Source organism: Aphelocoma coerulescens, chromosome 28 (assembly GCF_041296385.1).
Source record: "Aphelocoma coerulescens isolate FSJ_1873_10779 chromosome 28, UR_Acoe_1.0, whole genome shotgun sequence".
Taxonomy (NCBI): Eukaryota; Metazoa; Chordata; class Aves; order Passeriformes; family Corvidae; genus Aphelocoma; species Aphelocoma coerulescens.
In genome coordinates, this window is record NC_091041.1 from 6,753,587 (window position 1) to 6,774,710 (window position 21,124).

Genomic DNA, 21,124 nt, shown 5'->3' on the forward strand with positions numbered 1-21,124 from the left:
ATGGAGCAGCCTGGGTCCCACAACAGGGGGAGCGGGTGCAGTGCCATGTGCCAGCACGGACAGAGAACTGTGTCACTGCCACTGCCACATCTCCATCCCTCCCTCCATCCCTCCAGCCAGCAGGCTGGCTCTCACCAAGGCAGATCTTCCCTCCCTTCTCCCTTTACAGCCCTTTGCACCCTACGGACAGGTCAGGAATGGGGACGGCCGGGTTTACCCCAGATGGCATGGGTGCCATCCGCAGGTACAGGAGCCCTGCAGTCCCTGGCACCTCCACAGAACATTTGGTGGGGACAGGAGCACCCAGCGTGGGACAGTGAAGGGTCCTGGGGGAAAGGACAGAGCCAGCAGCCCCTGGCCACCAGGCTCCCAGTGTGCTGCTGGCCCTGGCCCTGGCGCTGCTCCCGGCCCTGTCCTGGCTGGCGTGACCCAGGCTCGCTCGGCCGCCTCGGAGCAGTTGCCCATGTAAGGGCAGAGGGCTGGGGAGCCAAACTTCCAACGGGATGTCCGTGAGCGAGCGGGTGGTGATGCACTCATGCACAATGCTCCAGGATGCAAGAGGAGCTCGCAGAGGCCAGGAAGGGATTTTCCTTGGCTGCGAGTGGGGTTGCACAACCACCGTCTCTGGCGGGGAAGGGGTCAGACCTTGCTCAGAGCAGCAGGCGCTGCTGCATCTGTAAGGGAGCAGCCAGGCTCCTGATGTGAGGCAGGAGGAGCCTGGAGGCCAGGAGGGAAGTGGGTCCCTGAGCCAAAGGGAGCTCAGAACCCTGATGAGGCTGCCCTGCTCCCAGGAAAACCATGCTGGGGGCTTTGCTTGCCTGGCTGTGGCTAAAGCAACTTGCCTGTGGTGATGCCACAGGTGGGGGCCGAGGCTGATTCTCAAGCAAAACTGGGAGCAAAATTCCACTGACCAGCCCCACGCACAGGGTGACACTGCCTCCCTGAACCCCATGGACACCCCACGGGGTGACTGAGCCCCAGCAGCACTCACAGAGCGAGTGGGGTGAGGAGCTGTCCTGGGATCTGCAGGAAAGCAGCCCTGCAGCACCCGAAGGGAGACAGAGGAGGCCCTGGCCCGGGGCTGGGGGCAGCAGGAGGCACTGGAGCAGGGACAAAGGAGCCTTTTGGAGCACAGTGAATGGTGGCCTCACATCTGACCTTTCCTCTGGGCACTGGTGCTACGCTGGATCAGGGCTGCAGCAGGATTTTGGGACAAGGTTCAGACCCAACCATTCTCCCCCCAAACCCCAGCTGCTGCATGCTGCTGCTGGGCTCCTTTAAGGAGGGAATCTCGCCTCTCTCATCAGTTCAGGCTAATTAAACTCTGCTAAACCAATTAGAGCTGCAATTTGCAACAAGACATTCTATTGAGAAGAAGAGCCCAGGGTCAGGGCAGAGGTTTCATACCGCCGGCGTGGATCTGTGGGCAGGTGTTGGCCAGGGCCCTGGATGTTGCCATTTCCCTGTCGGAGCGAGGTGATCCTGGCCCCATTCCTCTCCTCACCGCAGTGGAATGCCCCAGTTTCTCTCATGCAAGCGGAGATGCTGCCAAACACCGCAGTGGGGAGAGGGGCTGCTGGTGGGAGCTCCACAGACCCAGCTCAGGTTTATCCATGAGCCCATGGGACCCCAGGAACCCTCGGGGATAGGCTCAGCTCAGCAGGGCCAGCACTAGAGCTCAGTGTGCACCCAGTGAAAGGGGACGGGATCGAGCCTCGGTCACATCCCTCGGTGCACGTGGCGAGTGGCCAGAGCAAGGCGTGAGCCGAGGGCACGGCCCCGGGGCTGCTGCCGGCAGCCTTGACCCTGGGGCGGGATTTTCTCCTGTGTCGTCACGGCTCCAGCCCAGTGAATTGAGTCAGTGCTTGTTTGGGGAGAGAGTGTCGGGACTGCGCCTTGATGGCCGCGCTCCACCCCCAGCGCTGACACGGAGCTTCGCCCCGCGCCCCGGGGCGGCAGCGTCACCGCTCCGTGCCTCAGTTTCCCCATCTGCTGAGGCGAGATAATGCTCCTCTGCTTGATCCTGCGCTATCTCCCAGGAAGGTTGCAGGGATTAGTTTGCTAATGTTTGCAAGGAGCTTTGAAGATGAAAAGCCGTGAACAAATGCCAAGAAGTGCTGAGCTGGATTCTCCTCGCCAAGTAATCGTTTCATGTTCCTGGGACACTTCCACTTCTGTGGATGAAGGAAGGCAGGGCGGGAGCGCCAGCATGCAGGGCGGGCTGGGAGGCTGACATACATTCCCAAGACTTGCCCCTCCAAATCTGATCACCCATTCTGTTTGATTCCTGATCAAACTCTGATCCATCCTGCTGATGCTCAGACCCAGACCCCCTCCCATCGCTAGCACCCTGCAGGCCACAGGAAGCATCACCCTGGGGGGATTCACTCCCTCTCCCCTCCTCAGAAATGTCCTCCCCTTCTCCAGTGCTTTGGGTGCCCTCAGCAAGAGCTGCACTTGCCCAACGTCTCTTTTTTTCAAATCTTTGGTCTCAGTGCCGCCAGCTCTGCCCTGAACTGATGGGAGATGCTCTGGGCTCTGTCCATGCTGGGGAAATGCCAGTGCTTGGAGCCAGGAGGTGCAAGCAACATGGTGCGGGGACTGGGAAGGCTGGGATGCAGGAAAGCGGTGGCCAGAGCCAGCAAAGTCATCCCATCCCATCCCATCCCACCCCACCCCACAGGACCCTGCAGCCCAGCTTGGAGAAGCCACCTCTGACACCGTGTGTCCCTCTCAGCAAGGAGCAGCTGTCTCATGGCTCCAGCTCCACCTCTCCTGTCCACGTGTGCGGATTTCCAGCCGCCTTAGCGAGCTCCTTACGGAACCATCCCATTGTCCACACGGCTGAGCCCGGCGGGGTCGGCCTGGCTGGGCTCGGCCACGCGTGACACAGGTTTTGTGTGTGTGTTTATGTGTGTGTGTGTGTGTAAACAAGCCGTGAGTCAGCGCCGGCGGCCGTGCGGGCTCCCAGCGTGAACGCTGCCTCCGCCGCGGTGAAGGGCAGGAGCAAAGCGAGCCTCGAGGGAAGAGCTGGCAGTGCCGTGGAACGTCGGGAAACCGTGTGGGGCTGAACTGGGTCCAGCAGAGCCGGGAGTCGGGAAAACCTCCCTGGTCATTAAAGTCTCCTGGCTCCTCAGTGAGGCTGGGGAGAGGTGCTGCCGGAGGAGGCAGAGCTGCACCGGGAAGGGCAGTGGCTGCTCCACTGGTCTTTGCTCCCAGAGCAAGGTGCTGGTTGTTGCGATGAGACAGACGGGCTGGTGGCTGCCCTGCTCCCCTACCAGCCAGGGGAGGACATGGACCGCATTGGCACTACAATCCCAGCATCCCGGCCTCTCCAGCCTGGTGGCCCCGCAGACTCCCTGTTCTGTGGGCCACTAAAGAGCAGAGGCATCAGAGGTCACATCCTCCCTGGAGCCCTCATCTGCAACACAGCCCCTGTCAGCTGAAGAGCCTCATTGCTTGGCCCAGGCTGGCAGTTGTTAGAAAAGCATGTTTTTCACATTAAAATTTCCCTTGAAGAACAATGGTTTAAACGAAGCATAAAAAAAAAGAGCAAAGAATCCAAAAAGAAAAAAAGAAAAAGGACAATTTTTGGTGGAGCCCAAGAGCAGCCCCTTGGGACCATGAACTTCCCCTGTGCCCATGAACTTCCCCTGTGCCCTGGCTGCTCCCAGGGGAAGGTGGGCCACTGGGACAACACAGCTGGGCCAGGGAAGGACCACCACGATACCACCAGCCCTTCTGATCCAGGGATCAGAGCCATGTAGGGCTGGGGACCACCCCCCACCAGCGTCCCACAGCCTGGTGGTGGTGAGGACGGGGCTCAGCTTGCTCCGCTGCTCCCGGGTCACTGTGAGCTGCCGGATCACTGCCAGATGGGATCCGGACCCGCAGCCTGGAGGTGTGAGGCTCCAGGAGATGAGGTGGGGGATGTAAATCTCCCGATCTGTCTGAGCAAATTCAAAGGAGACCGATTCAAATCCGCCGTGACACGACTGGCTCGGGGCGGGTAGACAATCCCTGCAGTGTCTGTAAGGAATCTCGCCGCTTTCCTTTGAGTGGCCTCCAATTTATTAATTAAAATAGGCAATTATATATGATGTGGGGTGGAGGGGAGCAGGGAGACCAGCTGCACCAGTTATTCTCACTTGGCAGGAATTGCTCTGGAAGCTGCTCTGGCTCCAGGAGGTGCTTGTGCTTCCCAGAGCTCAAGGCAGAGCCTGGGATGAGCCCATGCCTGGAGCTGCCCCTGTGCCTCCAACACCTGGGGGCTTCAGCTCCAGTCACCACTTTGTTTAGGAACACAGGGTCCAGAGGCCAAGAGAAATCCCTGTGACCCCCTGTCTGGGGTCCCAGCGGGGCACATGTCCCCTCCACTTCTCAGCCCAGGTGGGATGGTGACTCCCAGCTGCTGGAGGTGATGCCTTAAGAGGCCTCCTAGAAACAGAGACTAGACAGGAGTAAAGGAATAAAAGTAGGTATTTATTTGAAAGGCCTTTAAAGGTATCCCTGGGAAGCCAGAGGCTACTGCCAACATTGACCCCAAGATGGATGGCAGGTCACGAGTTCTTCACACTTTTACAGTTTTGGTTCATTTGCATATCAGGGTTAATTCTCCAATTAAAGCTTCAGTTTAATGATGTAATTTCCCCTCCACTTGCCCCCCCTTAGAGGCTCTTTGGTTTATACTTTTTTGGCCTAGGATGGTCTGGGTGTCCTTGGAGAGCAGGCCTGGAGAGCCTTTGTTATGTCTACCTAGCATGAGAGAGCAGAAATTAACAGGCTACAAGAAACTTCAGAGTTACACCCCAGGCAGTACAGGATTTGAAAAATATAAAAGTTAAAACCTAAGGCATCAGAGGAGCCTCCCAACATGTGCCATCCTCTCAGACAAGGGGAGCCCTGGGATATTTTCTGCTGCCCTTCCCAAGCGGGGTGGCCGATTTGGGAGCGAGCTCTGTCTAACGATGACTCGATCCCACCTGGGGAGGTGTCACCTCCTCGTCAGCCCTCTCGGGTGAGGGTGCAGTTTGCCTTTCTGCAGCACCGTGGGAAAATCCTTCCCTGGGTGACTCAAATTTGCTCCCAACCAGATGCAGCTTCCTTGGAGGCAGCAGAAGGCAGAAGGGGGACAGCCAGACACAGAACCCCCAATCCTGGGGTGCCTGAGCAGCATCAGAAACAGGGTCCACCTGCCATGGGATACTCGTGCCCTCTGTGGGGAGGAATCGTGGCTGGGGCTGAAGTCAGGGCTGGGGCTGTCTGGGAGCCTCAAGCCCCGGAGAAGGGCAATCCCCTCTCCATGGTCAGCACCAGCAATGAGGGACGGGCAGAGGACTTTGGCTGTTATTTCATGGGCAGAGGCTGCAGTCCTGGCATGGAGCTTTCTCCCCATGGAAGTAGACCCCAACAGCCACGGGGGCTTTTGGAGGACCCTTCCCACTACTGTGTGCCAGCAGCACTGGGGCCGCTCTGCTGCCCTTATCTCCATGTGCATCCATATCCGCTGCCATTTGCATCCCAACGAGTGTTGCCACGTTCAGCTTCCACAGCTCCTGCGTCAGGGAATTCCAGAGGGACAAAGTCAGTGGAGCCGGATCCTTCCCCCCCCCTCAACCCACAGGCACCCGGCATTCATTTGATCAAGTGGCAACTTGTCCTCAGACCGTGAAACAGGGCACTGGAGAATCGCGGGGAAGGAGCTTCCCTTGGGGTGTGAAATGCTCCATCCGGAGCCGCGGGCTCCGCGCTGGGGCTCCGGGCTCTGTCTGGCTCCCGGCTGGGCCACGACGCACTGTCTGGATCCACCTCTTGAATAAAAGGGTTACGGGAGCAGCAGTTTCCTCATCACCTGTAAATAAATGCCAACGTGCCTTATCAGCGGCCGGGATCATCGATCAGCCACTGAACTCTGCCAATCTATCCCGCAGCTGCAATTCCCACAGCACGACCGAGCCCTCTCCCAGCCGCTGACCGGTGACCCAGCCCTCAAGCGCTGTGTCCCACCAGTGTCCAGCTTACGACACCTCACTCCATCCCTGTCCCTGTCCCCCCTCAGCGCGGGGAGCAGAGAGAGACCTGCCGAGCTTTCCACGGCTCCTGAGCTGCTCCACAAATCCCTTCCCGGCTCCATCACCCGGCCAAGCTGGAGCAGCAAATCCTGGGCTGAAGATGCCACCTGCTGGGAGCGGGGCTGGTGGCGCGGGCTCCAACCCCAAGACCCCACAGCCCCACCATGCAGAACCCTTAAAATCCCGCAGTCCTGCCACCCCAACCCCGCCGCGCACCCTCACCACCCTCCTTCTCCAAAACCTCACAACCGCACTGCGTGGATACCCCCAAAACCTCCCCAGCCACACCACCCCAAAATCCTGGCTCGGCAGTGCCACACAACAGCCCTTGGGGCTTGGGGTCCCGGTGAGAGCCAGGCAGAGCCTCTGCTCTCTCAAAAGCTGCAGCCTGGGGAAAACGCTGGCCCTGAACCGAGCCTCAGGTGGGATTCCCAGGGCCCAAAAAGCGAGATTCCACCTCTCATCCCCCAAAATCTTCCCAGCACCCTCCAGCATCCAAGGGGCAAGGTCTGGGAGAAACACCCACCCTGAGAGGGTTCTGCCAAAACAGAACATTCCAGTTCCTTTGTGGCTACTGCAATCTGAAGCACCTCCTGGGATTTTCACTGGGAATACCCCTTTTTCCTCGTTTCGGGGGACTCAACCTCTCCCCAGCTCATTTTTCCTCCTCTTTTAATAAATAAATAAATAAATAACTAAGTCAGCTTTTGGGCTGATATTTTAAAGCTCGGGGGTCTGCTAGGGGCTGAGAGGAGGGATCAGGAGCCCGGGGGCGGAGGGGAGAAGGAGGGATTGGGGGGAGGGGGGGGGAGGGGGGGGGAGGGGGGGAGGGGGGGGAGGGGGGGAGGGGGGGAGGGGGGGAGGGGGGGAGGAGGGGAGGGGGGGAGGGGGGGGAGGGGGGGAGGGGGGGAGGGGGGGGAGGGGGGGGGAGGGGGGGTGGCTTCCCGGAATCTGGGGATCCCGGAATGGGAGGGGGGTCCCAGGATCGGGGGATCCAGTCCCGCTCTCCCAGGCCACGCCCCCTCGCCTTATATGAAAAAGCTCCGCCCCTGGCGAGCCCCGCCCCTAAGCCCATCTCCCCTTCCGCGTTTGCGCCGCGCGTTGTCTCCTGTCCCCCCTCGGCCGCCGTCGGCGCCGCGGCGCGCGCGGGGGGCGGGGCCGGCGGGTAGGGAAGATGGCGGAGGCGTCGCCGCAGCCGGGCCGGTTCTTCTGCCACTGCTGCTCGGCCGAGATCGCCCCGCGCCTGCCCGTGAGCGGGGGACCAGGGAGGGTCGCCGGGGGAGGGGGCTGGGAGCGCAGGCAAGGTCTGGCAGGGGCTCCGAGGGGGCGGGCACGTGGGGGCGAGGCCTGAGGGGCCCAGGGGGCCTGAGCGGCGGGGAGGCGGGGGGGTGCCCTGTGGGGCTCCACCTATGGCACCGGGGCTCGGGGCGCTGAGAGGGGCTGGGTGGGGTCCGTAGCGAGAGAACGGGACTGCGGCGACGAGGGGACAGGGTCTGCGGAGGGAATAGGCCAGCCTGGCCGAGGGGCAGCAGCTGGGCGAGCCGCGGCGGGGGCGGCGCGGCGGGAGGGGCCCTCGGCCCGGGTGGGGGGGCCCCGCAGCGGTTCGAGGGCTCCGGCCGCCCCGCGGAGAACGGCTGTGCCCCGCCGGGGAGCCGGTCTGGGGCGGGAGTCCGTCCGGCAGCAGCCCCGGGGTCCAGCTCTGACACCCGCAGCCCGGGCAGCCTGACCCCAACCGGTGCCGAGGGAAGCGCCGCGGGGTGGTGGGGGGTTTCTCGGTCGTGTCTCAGGAGGGTTTAATGAACGCGAGAAAAGCCCCGCGGTGGTGGTGGCTGGGTGCACGGGTAACACGTAGGCAGAAGTGCTGTGTAGGCACCTGGGCAGGTGCTTTAATCACACCCCAAAATCCGGCGTGTGCGGTGCTTGTCCTGGTGTGGGTGGAAAAGGAGTGTGGGCTGTTGGGGAGGATCTGGTGGATCACTTGCTCCCCTGCTCGGCTTCCTGAGATGTTAAATGTGGTTTGGAGAGCTCTGCTGGTCTTTTTGTCTTGACAATTTTCATAGCATCTTGTCCCAAAAATCATTGCTGGTCACTGGCACTCAACTTGAAAAGCCTTCAAGGGTGAAGCAGAGCTGTCCCTGCCGGGGGTGGTTGGTTTGTGACGTGTGATTTGTCCTTTTGCCCTCTTGTTCGGGCCAGGGTGGGCCGTGCTGGGGGCTCCCAGCTCGTGTGTAAAAGTGAGGACAAACCCCTGACCGTGCTCCTGCTGAGCACACGTGGGTTGTTGGGCAGGAGCCAGGAGGTAACCTAGAATATCTGTTGCTTATTTCTGTTCAAACACCCCGTGCTGGGCCGTGCTCGCATCTGGTTGTGTGCACTTGGCTGGGCACACCTGGCTGTGCCAGCTGGGCACCCTTGGCCAGACAGGGAGCGGGTCCTGTGTTTGGGGGCTCAGGGCTGGGTAGCTGTGAGTTCATGAATTTGTTTTGGGGATCCAGGTTCACTCGGATTTCACTCAGGTTTCACTCACCATCTGCAGATGCAGTGAGCAGAGCTGCCAAAGGAGGGACTCAAACAGCCCGAGAAACAACAAACTTTGACATTTGTGCTGTTCCAGCTGCAGAGGAATGTGCTGATCCCCATGCTGGGAGCTGGCTGTGAGCGCACAGACACACACACACAAAACATACAGCAGCTCCCTGGAGCGGGCAGCTGAGAGGAGCAGGGTGCTCAGGCCACAGTCATTCACCCCCATGCCATGTGTGTCCCCACCAGTTTGTGCTGGTGGGAAGCAAAGCAAGGAGAGTTTCGTGGGTTTTATGGGCTGTGGTTCCCTGTGCTCACACAGGAGTCCCTGAGCTTGGGACCCTGAGCTCAAACCTGCTGTCAGTGGTGCAGAGACTGTTGTTTCACAGTGGCAGATGGGGAGTCCTGTGTGGGAGAGGGTGCAGCCACCTCTCCCAGTCTGTTCCTGGGCCTCAGAGCTCCCCTATCTCCCTGGGCAGACAGGGCATATGCAGTGGCTCCAGGCTGTGCTCCTTCCCTAGGGCCTTATCGGGGTCAGCTGCAGGGGCCAGAGGAGCGACCCCAAGGGCCTTATCAGCGGCCTCAACTCCTTGGGGGAATCCCTCAGTCTGGCTAAGGGCTGTGCCAATCCCAACGCAGCAGCAGCAGCAAAAGGAAGTGGCATTATTTTTAGAAGCTCTTAAATGCCTTCTGTGCTGAGCCCAGCTCTGCCAGCACAGGGATTTGGGGTGGCATGTGCCCGCTCTGGGGCAGGGGATGGGGTTGGCTCAGTGGTGCTGCTGCTTCTCGAGCACTGAGAAGCGAAGTAGTTCCCTTTCAGGGTCTCCAGCGTTCTGGGCTGCTCTGCCCAGGACAGGGTGGTTGTAGAGGATGAATTCCTCACTAAGCCCAGGATTTGTGAGGAAGTGGCTGTCACAGGCGCTGCACACTCAGCCTGTCTGTCCTGCCATGCTCTGTAGTCAATGCGCAGGGGACTGGGGTGGCCGCAGGTCTCTGTGGTGAGCTCTGGGCGTGGGAGTGTGAGGTCCTGGCTGCAGAATGACCCCGTGTGTCCCTGTGTGCTGTGAACTCCAGGCTGTGTTAGTCACAGGGACTGTTCAGCCTCCCTGAGCACCACGACCTTGCTGAGTCCCTGCTGCCATTCCCGCATTGTTTTCTGCCCCCCAAAACACACAGCTGTGCCAAAGTTTGAGGGCTGCTGCGAGTGAGAGTTGGAGGTTTCACTTTCACTTCACTGGAACTGCATCAGCTGCTACCTAATGCTGTGTCTGTACTAGGGATTAATCAGCATCACCCTCATCATTCTTAAGCTGAGCTCTCGCAGGCTCAGGCCGGGCTCTGGCCTCACTGGCTCAGGAAGGCAAATGTTGGGGTTTGGGGTCTCTCTGGCTCTGGGACCATGGCATGTGCTGGGGATGGCAGACTGTAGGACCCTTCCACCCCATCACACCCTGCAGCTCTGAGGTACCACTTCCTTCTCTCACCTGGTGCGTCTTCTCCTGCAGGACTACATCTGCCCACGGTGTGAGTCTGGTTTTATTGAAGAGCTTCCTGAGGAGCCGAGGTAATGTGCTGCCCCAGGGGCTGCTGCTCAAGTGAGCCCGGGTTGCTTTGCTCTCTTCCTAGTTCAAAGGCAATGTTTGATATAAAATGCACCGTTTCTATTGCTTCTGCCCAAGCTTTGGCTCATCTTTCCTCACTTTTGGAATACAGTGCTTTGTTGGCAGAGTTAGCATCTGCAGGCCAATCTGCCATGGGAATGCTGAGCGTCCTCCTGAGCGTTCGACATCTCTGCTGAGGGGCGGGGTGGGAATGGTTTGATTCAAAACAAACATAAAGAAGTGGAGGGAGGCTTTCCCCGTGGTGTGTGGTAGCTCTGACCTGATCTGAGTCATCAGGGCAGAGATAACCCCAGAAAGAAGGATCTGGGAATGGGGAGCGCAGGAACACTTCGGTGTGAGTAGTGACTGTGTTGGGAATGAACAGCAAAATGTTGTGGCTGAGACTTTGGACTCTGCCCTGGAGCAGCGAGGTCTGTGTTTCTGTGCTGCACTGCTGCTGCTGGTGGCAGAAGCAGCAGGAGTGTCTTAAAATGTTTCAGTCATGTTTGTGGGGGTCCCAGCTGTGACCAGCTCCAGGACAGGCCGTGGGCAGTGTGGGGGCCAGGGGGCAGTGGGTGCTGCTGCCTGCTGATTGTGGTGGTCTGTGTGGCCTGGAGCTTCTGCACTGACCAGGTGACGTTTGGTTTGACCACACCAACCCTGGAGCCTGAAAATCCATCCTGGCTGATCCTGACTGTTTTGGTGATTCCCTGTGGCCTTGGGAGAGTCACGTAGTTGTCAAATCTCAGCGGTTTCGGTACTGTGAATGCAAAGCTTGGTTCTGAGCAGGAAATGTTCCTGCAGCTCTGAAAGCAGAAGTCTGACAACATTTAGAGTTTTCTCAATATCCTGAGCCGTTGGGTCACGTGCCTCTGCAGTAGAGAAGTTTCTTTGATTCAAGATTAGACTTCTGTGTCTTGGGGTCACAGCGATCAGCGTTTGTGCCTTAAGTCTTCCTGATGCTCCAGAGGATTAGCTGGTGTGTTTGACATGGATTGTGGGGGAAATCCTCGCTTGACATCATGGTTCAGGCACTTCTCTGCAGTCTCATGAGATCTAACAGAGGGAGAAATGGGTGAGGATGTGGGAAAATGAAAGGTTTGGGAGGGAAAATTGATGCGGGCAATCAGAAAATCAGCAGCTGAGGGAGGACCAGCTTCTGTTGAGCTGCCTCTGCCCTGGGGTGGGAGAGAAGGGGGACAGAAAAGCCTTGGAAGCTGCTATGAGAAGATTACCAGTGCTCTTCATTCCCCGCAGGAACGCTGACAATGAGACCAGCTCCTCTACATCAGCCACTGATCAGAGCAGGCATCCTTTTGAGGTGAGCAAGTCCTTTCTCTTTTCCAACACCTTCTGCTTTGCTGTTGGATTGAGTATTTTTCCAATAGTGCATTGTTTAAACATTTCTCAGATCATGACAGAATTTGGAAAGGAGTAATAATATCCTCCTTTGGAATATCTCCTTTGGAATATCTCCTTTGGAAAGGAGAATTAATATCCTCCATATGCTGCTCCTGAAATCTCCGCATACCATATTTTTGCTGCGTGTGTTACGTAGGACCATCACTCGTAGCTGATTCCCATCGTGAGGGGGCTCAGCAGGATTTGGAGAGCAGGATTTGGATGTGTTGCTATGCAGTAGCCTCAGCTCGGAAGCAGCAGTGACACACCAAAGAGAAACTAGGGACCTGTGATTATTTCTGCTTTCTTGTGCAGTTCCTGTGTCTGTTCCTCGCTGAGCTGCTGCCGAGGGCACTGGTCCCAGTGTCACTCCAGGCCTGGGGGTCACTGTGGGTGGCTTCTGGGACCCGGTGGGAGCTGAGGGCTGTTCATCCTCTTGTCACAGTCTGTTCTCTGCATTCCCTCCCTCCCAGAATGTGGATCAGCACTTGTTCACCTTGCCCCAGGGCTACGGCCAGTTTGCTTTCGGGTTCTTTGACGACAGCTTTGAGTTTCCCTTCGGGTCCAATGTGCAGCCGGAAGACAACCGGGACTCGGAGAACCGGCGGGAGCGCGAGCACCAGTCCCGGCACCGCTACGGCGCCAGGCAGCCCCGCGCCCGCCTGGCCACGCGCCGAGCCTCGGGCAGGCACGAGGGTGTCCCCACGTTGGAAGGGTGAGAACCACTCTGGGGCCTGGGGAAGGAATCCTATTGTTGCTCACCTTTTCTCTTGGCTTTAGGGAGCAGCATCCCAGAGCTCCGCAGCACTGCTGTGGCTGCCATCTGTGTCCCGCCTGAGCCTGTTGGCAGCTGCTGCTTGGAGTCTGTTGGGGCTGTGTCACCTGAGCAGGGATGTGGACTGTGGCTGGGAGTTTGTCCTGTAGTGGGAAAATATTCCCGGGTCGTTGCCAGCTGTTGACAAAATGTTGTACTTGCTATGAGGGGAAGCAGAAGGAAACACTGGGCAGTGTTTGTGTAAGTGGATCCTGGGAGCCACTTGCCATCATGTCAAGAATTGTCCCCTTACAAACCAAATACTGAAACTTTATCACTGGCTGATCACTCCATAAGCTTCAATTGCTGTAGGGTATTTTTAATTTCTCCCAACAATGTGACAGTATTCAGCTTATTCAGCCTCTCCCTCCGTGTTGGGGTGCTGGGCTGGGAGCCACCAAACTTTAATTCTTACACGATCCTGGTTTTCTTGTCTTTCAGAATTATCCAACAGCTGGTCAATGGAATTATTGCACCGACCACAATTCCAAACCTAGGCCTGGGCCCTTGGTGAGTTGGAGGATGTGCTGCTCTCTCTGACAGTGTCTCATTGATGCTCCAGGATGAACTCACTTGCTGTCCTTGCTCTTCAGGGGAGTCCTGCATTCAAATCCAATGGACTACGCCTGGGGTGCTAACGGCCTGGATGCAATTATCACACAGGTAAAACTTGGGTTTACCAGAGTCTCCATCCTCCTGTGTGGTGCTGCAGGAGGGGCAGCACCTGTGGTGGTGCAGGGAACAAGGGGCTGTAGGGGCAGGAATGGGAAAGGGTCCGTATTGTGGGGTCCAAGTGCCCTGGCTCAGGAAACGAGTGCATTCTGTGTGCTGCTGAGCTCACCTCTCTCTTCTGCCTGCCTGGCCGGTTGTTTTTCCAGTTACTGAATCAGTTTGAAAACACTGGACCGCCGCCAGCGGACAAAGAGAAGATCCAGGCCCTCCCCACCATACAGATCACACAGGAGCACGTAGGTACGTGTCTGCTCCAGGGAGTCGTGCACAGAGTGCTCCCTGGAAGCTCTGTGTAATGTTTTTCTTGGGACTTGAATTTTGTCTGCTTGTACCTTTGAGGCATAAAACATTTCAAAGTGGGCAGAGAGCTGAAGGGGCTCTGTTACACTCACACACAAAAAAAGAGCAGTGTAGGATGGATGGATTTGCCCCGGGGAGGTTGTGAGAAGTTCAGTGTGGATAGAGATGGAAAAGCGGAAGGGAAGGGAAGGATGAGGCATACCCGGGGCAGGGGGAGGTGGGATGATGGTGTGGGGACTGCAGAGCACTGAGCTTTCCTCCTGACAAGGATGGAGTAGTGGTGGGAAAGGGGAGAAGTGGTGGGGATGGGTCCTAAGTTGGGGGCTTTGCGCGTTGTTCTCTCCTCCTTTGCTCAGCTGGGCTTGGCTTTCCCTGTGCAATGCAGATTCCGGGTTGGAGTGCCCTGTGTGTAAGGAAGACTACACAGTTGGGGAGAACGTGCGGCAGTTACCGTGCAATCACCTGTTCCACGACGGCTGCATCGTCCCATGGCTGGAGCAGGTGAGTGCGGGGCAGTGCCTGGGGCGTGCAGCACTGGGGGCTTTGTCTGATCCTGCTCCCCTCTGTAAATATTTTCCTACCTCCACGATGAGGCCTGAGCACGAGCAGCCTTTGGTCAGAGGATGGAGTATCATCCCAGCCCATTCCTTGAGTGCTGCTCCCCTATTGTGTTTCTAATCCCGTTTCCCATATTTCTTGTTTTGTTTTTTGTCTGCTCCCCAAAGCATGACACGTGTCCCGTCTGCCGGAAAAGTTTAAGTGGACAAAACACTGCCACAAACCCCCCAGGACTCACAGGGATGAACTTCTCGTCATCCTCCTCCTCCTCCTCCTCTTCCTCCAGCTCACCAAGTAATGAAAACTCATCGAACAACTCATGAATCTTAACGTACCCTCTGTCCCCGGGGCCCTTCCACTGTTCCCCCTCCCTCCCTGGCCACCGCGAGCAGCCAAAGGGGCTTCCAGAGCAGAGCAAGGGGAGGGGATGAGGCAGGAGCAGTGCCCCTAGAATTTCCTTTTGATTTCTGAAGACACGGAGACTCTGGGTCCTTCAGAGATGAGAAGCCTCAAGTTCTGTGATGAAAAAGGGGGGAAAGAGCTCTGTCTGTCAATAAAAACATCCTCTTTGCGTGGACTTTACCCATTGCAGTGCGAGGCTGCTGCGCTCCCCGGCTGGGAACCCCGAGGTGCTGAGCGAGTGGTTGAATCCCGAATGGAAAGGTTGTTTGTATGGGTTTGAATCTGAGATCCCTTTCTTTTATTTCTTTTGCTCCTCTTCCCCTTGGATACTATCTTTTCTGCTTTGGAGATTGAAGTCTAAAATGGAAACATAAGGATGCTGCCTCCCCCCCCCAGGATCGCCGTCTGGGGAGGACCAATAGCTGTCACTGAAACAGGAACTCTCAAGTAGACCCCGGGATCCTTCCCTATCCCATCTCGAGTCCCATTTATTTCTCTTTATAACCTCGCCCGCTGATACTCAACACTGAAAGGGGTTTTTATAATCTTAAATTATTACTGTTGTCAATAAATGGACATTTCAGCTCTGCAAGCCGTTATGCATGATTTGAGGAAAGCTACAGGGTAAGCTCTGAGGCCACCAAGCTATCCTGCCTCCCCCGGGCAGGCTGGGCCTCTCTGAGCCCTCCTGCGTGCTGGGAGCTCCAGTGGGAGCCACTGCCAACCTGTGGATCACCGCACAGGTAGCCAAGGATCGCAGCTGGAAGCATCCTCGCCTGGTCTTTTCTATTTTTTACACCTTCTTCCCCTTACAGTCCTGCCCCCCTCGCAGCTGGGGCAGGCTGTTCTGCTGGGCCAACACGGGACTGGGTGTGCAGCAGAACGAGGACCAGCAAATCTCATCGTGACCGAGTAATTACCAGGAAAACAACGTTTTGGAGAAAAAAAAATGTATTGCAAAGCTACTTAAAATAGAGCTGATTAAAACAAGGAGAGAGAGACAAATATCCAGGTATGTTTGTGACTCAGTTTCTGTGACCGAGCTGGAGCTCAGAGAATGACAAGAATGTCACCAGAGCAGGCACTAACTCCCTGCCATGTCCCCGCTTCCCAGGCCCCAAGGTGCACAAGAGGAGGAGCTCTCACCATCCGTCACCGGGACCCCCTTCCCCTCACAGGGACTTGGGGTGGTGAGGAGGTCTCCTAAATGCCTGGGGGTCCCTGGTGGTGCCACATGTTGCGACTGTGCTGTGGCAGAGGCCAGAGCAGACAAGGGAGAACCTGTCCCCATGGGAGCTGCCAGGGAAGTGGACAGAGGGTTTGGCGGTTTGGGGGGGTTCCCTGCCTCTCTCTCGGCTTTTGGGGCCCTGGGAGCGGGCTGGGGCTGCTGGGGAAGGCACTGGCTCAGCAGAGTTTGGGTGTCTCTTCTAAAGCAGCATCACCCCAGGACCTGGCCCTTCCACGAGCTTCCTGAGAAGAGATGAGCCTTCTATAGGAGGGGGAAGGATGGTTTGGCCTTTCTTGAGCCAGTTCAGAACGCAAGAAGTTGGTTTGTTGGAGAAAGTGTCACCAGCTGTGCCGGGGCCAGGGGCTGGCAGGGAGCGACTTGCCTGGACTGTTTTTCCTCCTTGGCTTGGCCGGGCAGCACGGCGGCGCCTTTCATCTCACAGGAGGGTTTATCTCGGGACTGGTGTGTCAGGGTTAATGGCTCATCCTCTGCCAGGGGTTGAGCCAGAAGCCTGGGCTGGTGAGGTGGGTGGCAGCAAGAAGGTCCCGGCTGAACCTGCGTCTGTCCATCGGCTGACCTGACACTGAGGGAAGGCTTTGCTATTTAGTCACCAAAATGAGAGACCTGAAAAAACCTTCCCTCTCCCACTGTGTTTCAGCTGTGACAGGGGGTTCCTGGCTCCCCTGGGCGCTCAGGGATGATTTCTCATGAGTGAGCAGTGCTCAGATGGGTTTCAAGTGGGCCGAGCAAAGTCCCGGGTGGGTGCATGGCAGCTGCTGCCCACCTGGCAGGGGCTCACCACAGTCACCATATGGTTAATACAGTGACTGTTCCCTCTCAGACTCGTTTGGAGCTGGTTGGGTCAGAAATGGAACGAGTTTGGTGGTTTTTGCTGGGGCCATTGCTCTGTCTGACGTGACAGTGACCGGGCTGCTGGGCCTGGCCACAGCGGGCATGAGGTGGCACAGGGATGTACCCTGGCCAGGAGCCTGAGGTGCAGGTGCTCTTCCTGGCCATGCTGCCCTCCAGGTGAGGGGCTGGTACTCACCACTGGCTACTGTCTCAGCCCCATTTTTGTTGGGGATGATGGCACGGAGCTGGGCTGCAGAACTGACTGGCACTGGCTGCAGCCAGGGGCAGCCCCAGAGCTGTGTCTGCCTGAGGATCCAGGCTGGCTCCTGTTCCTCCTGCTCCCTCCTTTGTACCACTGAACCACCATTGCTGTTTTCCTGCAGGGTGGGTGGGGGTCGGTGAAAAGCTGGATGTGGCAAAGGACCAGCTGGGCTCCCTGCCAATGGCAGCAAGGATGACACTGGTGGCTGCAGCCACAACCACAGAGGAGCCAAACCCTTCCCTCCCGAGCCAAGTTCACCATCAAAGCTCCAAGACCTGCTCCTGTTCCATACCGTGAACACAGCTTTAATTGCCACAGGTGCTCGGACACAGAGAACGTGCTGGTACATCCCAGCCCTGCAGAGATGCCAGCAGCAGCTCCTGGCCCCTGCCTCTGGCCACACTCCCCGGCTGCACCACACTGGCTCCGCGCTGGGGGAACAGCGGGAGAGCCACAGCCCTGCACGGCTGAGTCTGGAGCATCTGCCTTCCACATCCTCTGCTGTGCATTAAAAATAAAGCAATAAATAGCAAAAAATAGATATGTACATAAATAAAAGAACCCTTTTTGTTTGTTTGTTTTTCCTACAGGACCGTCTGGAGCTGCCCGCGGCGTTCAGCTGACGAGCATGGGGAGGAAGTGTGTGGAGAGGTGCTGCCGGCGTGTCTTGCCCCCTTGCCGTGGCCTGCCCTTGCTATTGAGCGAGAGGAACATGGGGCGGCCGCGGTGCCGCCAGTGCAGCGACGCGTAGGTGTTGTAGCCGTTCTCTTCGATGCGCTCCGTGAACTTGCAGTTGGGGCTGAACTCCTTCTGGCAGGAGAGGGAAGGGGGTGAGGGGTGGCTGTGCTCAGCTGCAGCCAGTTGGACCCCAAGAGTGGGGCAGGGCAGGACCCTGGCTCCTCCCTGGTCCCCTGGGTGCAGAGGGACTGGGTGGGTGCAGTCCCCTGCTGGGGAGCAGGTCAGGGCATGGGAAACCAGGACCCTGTTCCAACTCTGCCCTGAGCCTCTGACCCTGGTGCAGTCCCTCCCAGGAGGCAGCGTCCGACCTACCGACCCGTAGAGCCTCCCCCGCTTGTTCATGGCCAGGTAGAAGCCGGTGTGCACTGCCCGGATGGCCACGACGCCGACACGCACTGACCGGATCTCGACGATGCCTGCGGGATGGAAGCATGGCATGAGCTAGGGAGAGACGGGCCACCTCCCCGAGGGGCCCTGCTGCAATGCTGGGTCTGTGGCCTCAGTGTCCCTCCAGAGGGACGGAGTTGCTGATCCTCACCCAGAGCCAGAGCAGCCAGAGGAACAAGGGCTGTAGCCCAAGCTGGGGGTGGGAGGGGGAACCTCTGATCCAAGGAAGGTTTGATCTTTACTCCTCTCCTCCCCAGGGTCCAGCCACTTCCCAGGAGCCGGGCCGTGCGGGAGCGATGCCAAGCACAACCTCATGTGTGTCCTCCCCTCACTGGCAGCTCTGCCCGTGCATCCATCCCCAACGCACCCGCAGTGCCCCGGGCACCTGACCCACCTCCCGCAGCGCCCGGCCCCGGCACACACAGGGCACTGAGGCTGGCGTGGCTCTTGGAGGGGCAAAGTGTGCGTGGGGATGGCAGCGACAGCAGATATCATGTTTTGGTGGGCGAAGGCTGCGGGGGCAGGAATGGGCCAAGACAGTGCCAGCCGTGAATGCCCGATTGCCTGGTGGCACAAGCGAGGACAAGCAGCACTGCGGGCTGGCGGGTGGAGGAGCACTGCAGGATCTGAGGATGAGCCCGGGGGGCGGCTGCAGCCGGGCTGTGAAGCCACAGCTGGGCTGGCGTGTGTGTGCCCCGACCGCCGAGCTCCGGCTCGGCCGCTAATGGGAAAGGCATGTGGTCAGACCAGCGGCTCTGGCACGGGAAACACCCAGAGCATCATCAGAGCCTTTGGATTCCTGCACTGCTTCACGCCGGCCAGCCCGGAGTGCCGCTGCCCGCCCTGCCGCCCGCCAGGCACACGGCGCAGTGGGAGGGGGAGAAGGAATGTCCAGTGAGAGCAGTGTGGGCAGGGCAGCAGGAAGGGCTGGAGCCACAGCGGGATCTGCCCAAGGGCACCACTGCAGGGGCTGCCCCGGCTGGACAGGCTGGGAGGACACGCAGAGGCTCCGGCTAGTGGTGGCACACAGATCGCGGAGGGCTGCAGCCCCTGGTCAGGGGCTTTCATCAATCCCCCGGCGTTGCTGGCATTCCCCGGGCATCACCTGCCTGCGGGAGGCTGGGTGCGGACGGCGTGGATACAGCACTGGGGCGGTGTGAGAGCTCCCGAGCGTTCGGCTCCTCGGGGATTTTCAGCCCAGCTGCTTCGGTGCTGCCACCGGTCCCGGCAGCTACCGCAGGGCCCGGCCCAGGGAAGCCACTGACGAGCAGCAGTGGAGGGGAAGGGCTGGGCGAATGCCTGTGAATCCGTCCCACTTGATCACTGTCTGGAGCTGCTGCTATTTATAAGGACTTGTGCTTTTCTAAAAATAACCCCCTTCTGTTCCCAGCGCCCCGGCCGGCTCTGCCGCCCTTTGTTTGCAGGTGCCTGGCCAGTATCTGGCCAGAGCCAGCTCCCAGTGCTCCCAGTCTCACACTCAGACCCAGAGGGGTCTCGGAGAGGCTGGAGCAGGCGCAGGGCTTGAGGTGGGGGAGTCCCTGGAAGATCCCCCTCCACCCTAGAGCTGCCAGTGGGGCTGGTCCAGCAGCTTCTGCAAGGGCTGTGGAGCAGAGCCCGCGCCCAGCCCAGGCGCACACAGATAAGCAGAGTGAGCCCCATGTACAGCCCGGAGCTGCTCCGCCTGCCAGGCCCTGTGGCCACACCATCGAGGGAACGTGTTGGGGTGCTTTGTGCTGGCAACGTGCCTGGTCGGGACTCCCGACAGCCTCCGACACTACAGGAGGGTTCCCTGGGCTGGGCTTGGCTTCCATGTCCTGTGGCTGCTGGGAGATGTCATGTGCTGGCCGGGAGATAGGGCAGCCCCTGCTAGACCAGGACATGGGCTGGGGCTGCTGCAACCCTCCTGCCCCAAACCCCAACACCCTGTCAGGTGGGAGATGTTCAGGCATCCCCCTTTCCCGAGGCCCCCAGTATCCCCCTCCTGGTCCAGTTACTGTCCTGCCAGCCTGGTGCCCCCATCCCTGTCCCAGGGGCTTGGACCCTGCACCCCAACGGGCAGCTGATACTCGTGCACTTGCAGCCCTGACTCTTGCTGAAGTCATACAGTGACTGCCACGTCGTTGGGCACTCTGTCCCTCTGCCCACCCAGCTGTTTCTGTGCCGAGTCCCAACCTGCTCTGCAGGCAGCGGCTGCTCCATGGTCCCCTCTGACGGCGATGTTCCGCTTTCCCACATCTGACAGATGCCCCATTCTGGAACCAGCATCACCACAAAACTGCCTACATCCCTCCTCTCCCTCCTCCTCAGCCTTTTCCCCCCGCAGTGTGTTTGTGGAGGAATGATCAGAGATTCCTCCCAGTCCAAGGAAGGGCAGGGTGGCATCGTGCACTGGCAGGACGAGATGGGACAAAGGACCCCGGAGAGACCCCCTAGGACACCCCAGCAAGCAACGCCGGGTCCCCGGGCAGTGCCCGCCAGTGTCCGCGCCTCTCTCATGGCTCCCACAGTGCGGCGACGGAGGCGAGGGCAGCCGGAGCCGGTTGTGCCCAAGGAGCGGCTTGCTCCGGCCGGCGGGGACGGAGGGCACAGCGGAGGACTTCGGCTGAGATTTCCCAAGAGGGAAGAGCCGCGGGCTCTCTCTGGGCCGGGCATGGAGGGGTCCCGTCGCCGATCCGAGGCGCCTCCGTCCAGCCTCCTCCCCGGTCCAGCCCCGGCAGCGTCCGCCTCTGCCGCAGCCCCGGCAGCCGGCGGGATCGGCTCTCGCCCGCCGTGGGCGGGGGACGGCCCCAGATCCCGACTCTTCCCCGTCCCGGTCCCGCTCTCGTCCCCACTCACTGCCCGGCCGCTCCCTCCAGCGCGTTCCCTCCACGCCGCCGCCGCCGTCGATGCGCAGGAAGAAGCGGGTGGCGGAGAAGAGCCGCCGCCAGCGCACGTCGCCTTCCAGATGCCCGTAGCTGCGGGGGGGCCGCCGGCCGGTCCCGGTGGCACTGCCCGGCCCCGGCCCCGGCCCCGCCAGCACGGCGAGTGCCCCGGCGAGGCAGGCGGCGATGGCGGCGGGGACCCCGCGCCTCATGGCGGCGGGCGGCGGGCGGGCGGCGGGCGACGGGCGATGGGCCATGGCCACGGCGGCGACCGGCGACCGGCCCCGACGGCGCGAGCGGCCCGGGGCGGGGCGGCGAATGGGCGGGGCGGGGGTTGGGGCGGTGCCTCCCATTCATAAATCGGCGCCCCGACGGCTGTCCCGGGTCACCGGCC

General features: G+C 59.4%; 2 protein-coding genes across 9 annotated transcripts; one reads left to right on the plus strand and one right to left on the minus strand.

Annotated features, from left to right (window-relative positions):
- The first annotated feature begins 7,182 nt into the window (after positions 1-7,182).
- Positions 7,183-17,420, plus strand: RNF126 (ring finger protein 126). Of its 2 annotated transcripts, none has more exons than XM_068997153.1 (9): positions 7,183-7,320; positions 10,100-10,158; positions 11,453-11,516; positions 12,070-12,311; positions 12,852-12,920; positions 13,004-13,073; positions 13,289-13,382; positions 13,828-13,943; positions 17,335-17,420. In XM_068997153.1, the coding sequence occupies exons 1-9, from the start codon at positions 7,246-7,248 to the stop codon at positions 17,365-17,367; spliced, it is 822 nt and encodes a 273-aa protein (XP_068853254.1). In that variant the 5' UTR covers positions 7,183-7,245; the 3' UTR covers positions 17,368-17,420. The 2 variants fall into 2 exon arrangements, with proteins under 2 accessions (XP_068853254.1, XP_068853253.1); XM_068997152.1 differs by lacking the exon at positions 17,335-17,420 and adding an exon at positions 14,168-14,582.
- Positions 15,479-20,952, minus strand: FGF22 (fibroblast growth factor 22). Of its 7 annotated transcripts, XR_011146761.1 has the most exons (6): positions 20,705-20,952; positions 17,799-17,898; positions 17,333-17,554; positions 17,037-17,245; positions 16,679-16,859; positions 15,479-16,213 (listed from the first exon to the last, which is right to left on the minus strand). XR_011146761.1 is itself a non-coding variant. In XM_068997154.1 (4 exons), exons 1-4 carry the CDS (start codon positions 20,940-20,942, stop codon positions 17,050-17,052), a joined length of 756 nt encoding a protein of 251 aa, XP_068853255.1. In that variant the 5' UTR covers positions 20,943-20,952; the 3' UTR covers positions 16,433-17,049. The 7 variants fall into 7 exon arrangements, 4 of the variants coding, with proteins under 4 accessions (XP_068853255.1, XP_068853256.1, XP_068853258.1 ...); XR_011146762.1 differs by having other exon boundaries at positions 16,679-17,245; positions 17,333-17,551; XR_011146760.1 differs by having other exon boundaries at positions 16,679-17,245.
- Positions 20,953-21,124: the final 172 nt, after the last annotated feature.

Coding starts and splice junctions, on each gene's coding strand:
- RNF126 (XM_068997152.1), top strand. CDS start 7,246: ATGGCGGAGGCGTCGCCGCAGCCGGGCCGGTTCTTCTGCCACTGCTGC. Junction 11,517..12,069: donor AGAGCAGGCATCCTTTTGAG/GTGAGCAAGTCC, acceptor CCTCCCTCCCAG/AATGTGGATCAGCACTTGTT. Junction 13,944..14,167: donor TCGTCCCATGGCTGGAGCAG/GTGAGTGCGGGG, acceptor TGCTCCCCAAAG/CATGACACGTGTCCCGTCTG.
- FGF22 (XM_068997154.1), bottom strand. CDS start 20,942: ATGAGGCGCGGGGTCCCCGCCGCCATCGCCGCCTGCCTCGCCGGGGCA. Junction 17,899..20,704: donor CTGGAGGGAGCGGCCGGGCA/GTGAGTGGGGAC, acceptor TCCATCCCGCAG/GCATCGTCGAGATCCGGTCA. Junction 17,555..17,798: donor AAGCGGGGGAGGCTCTACGG/GTCGGTAGGTCG, acceptor CTCTCCTGCCAG/AAGGAGTTCAGCCCCAACTG.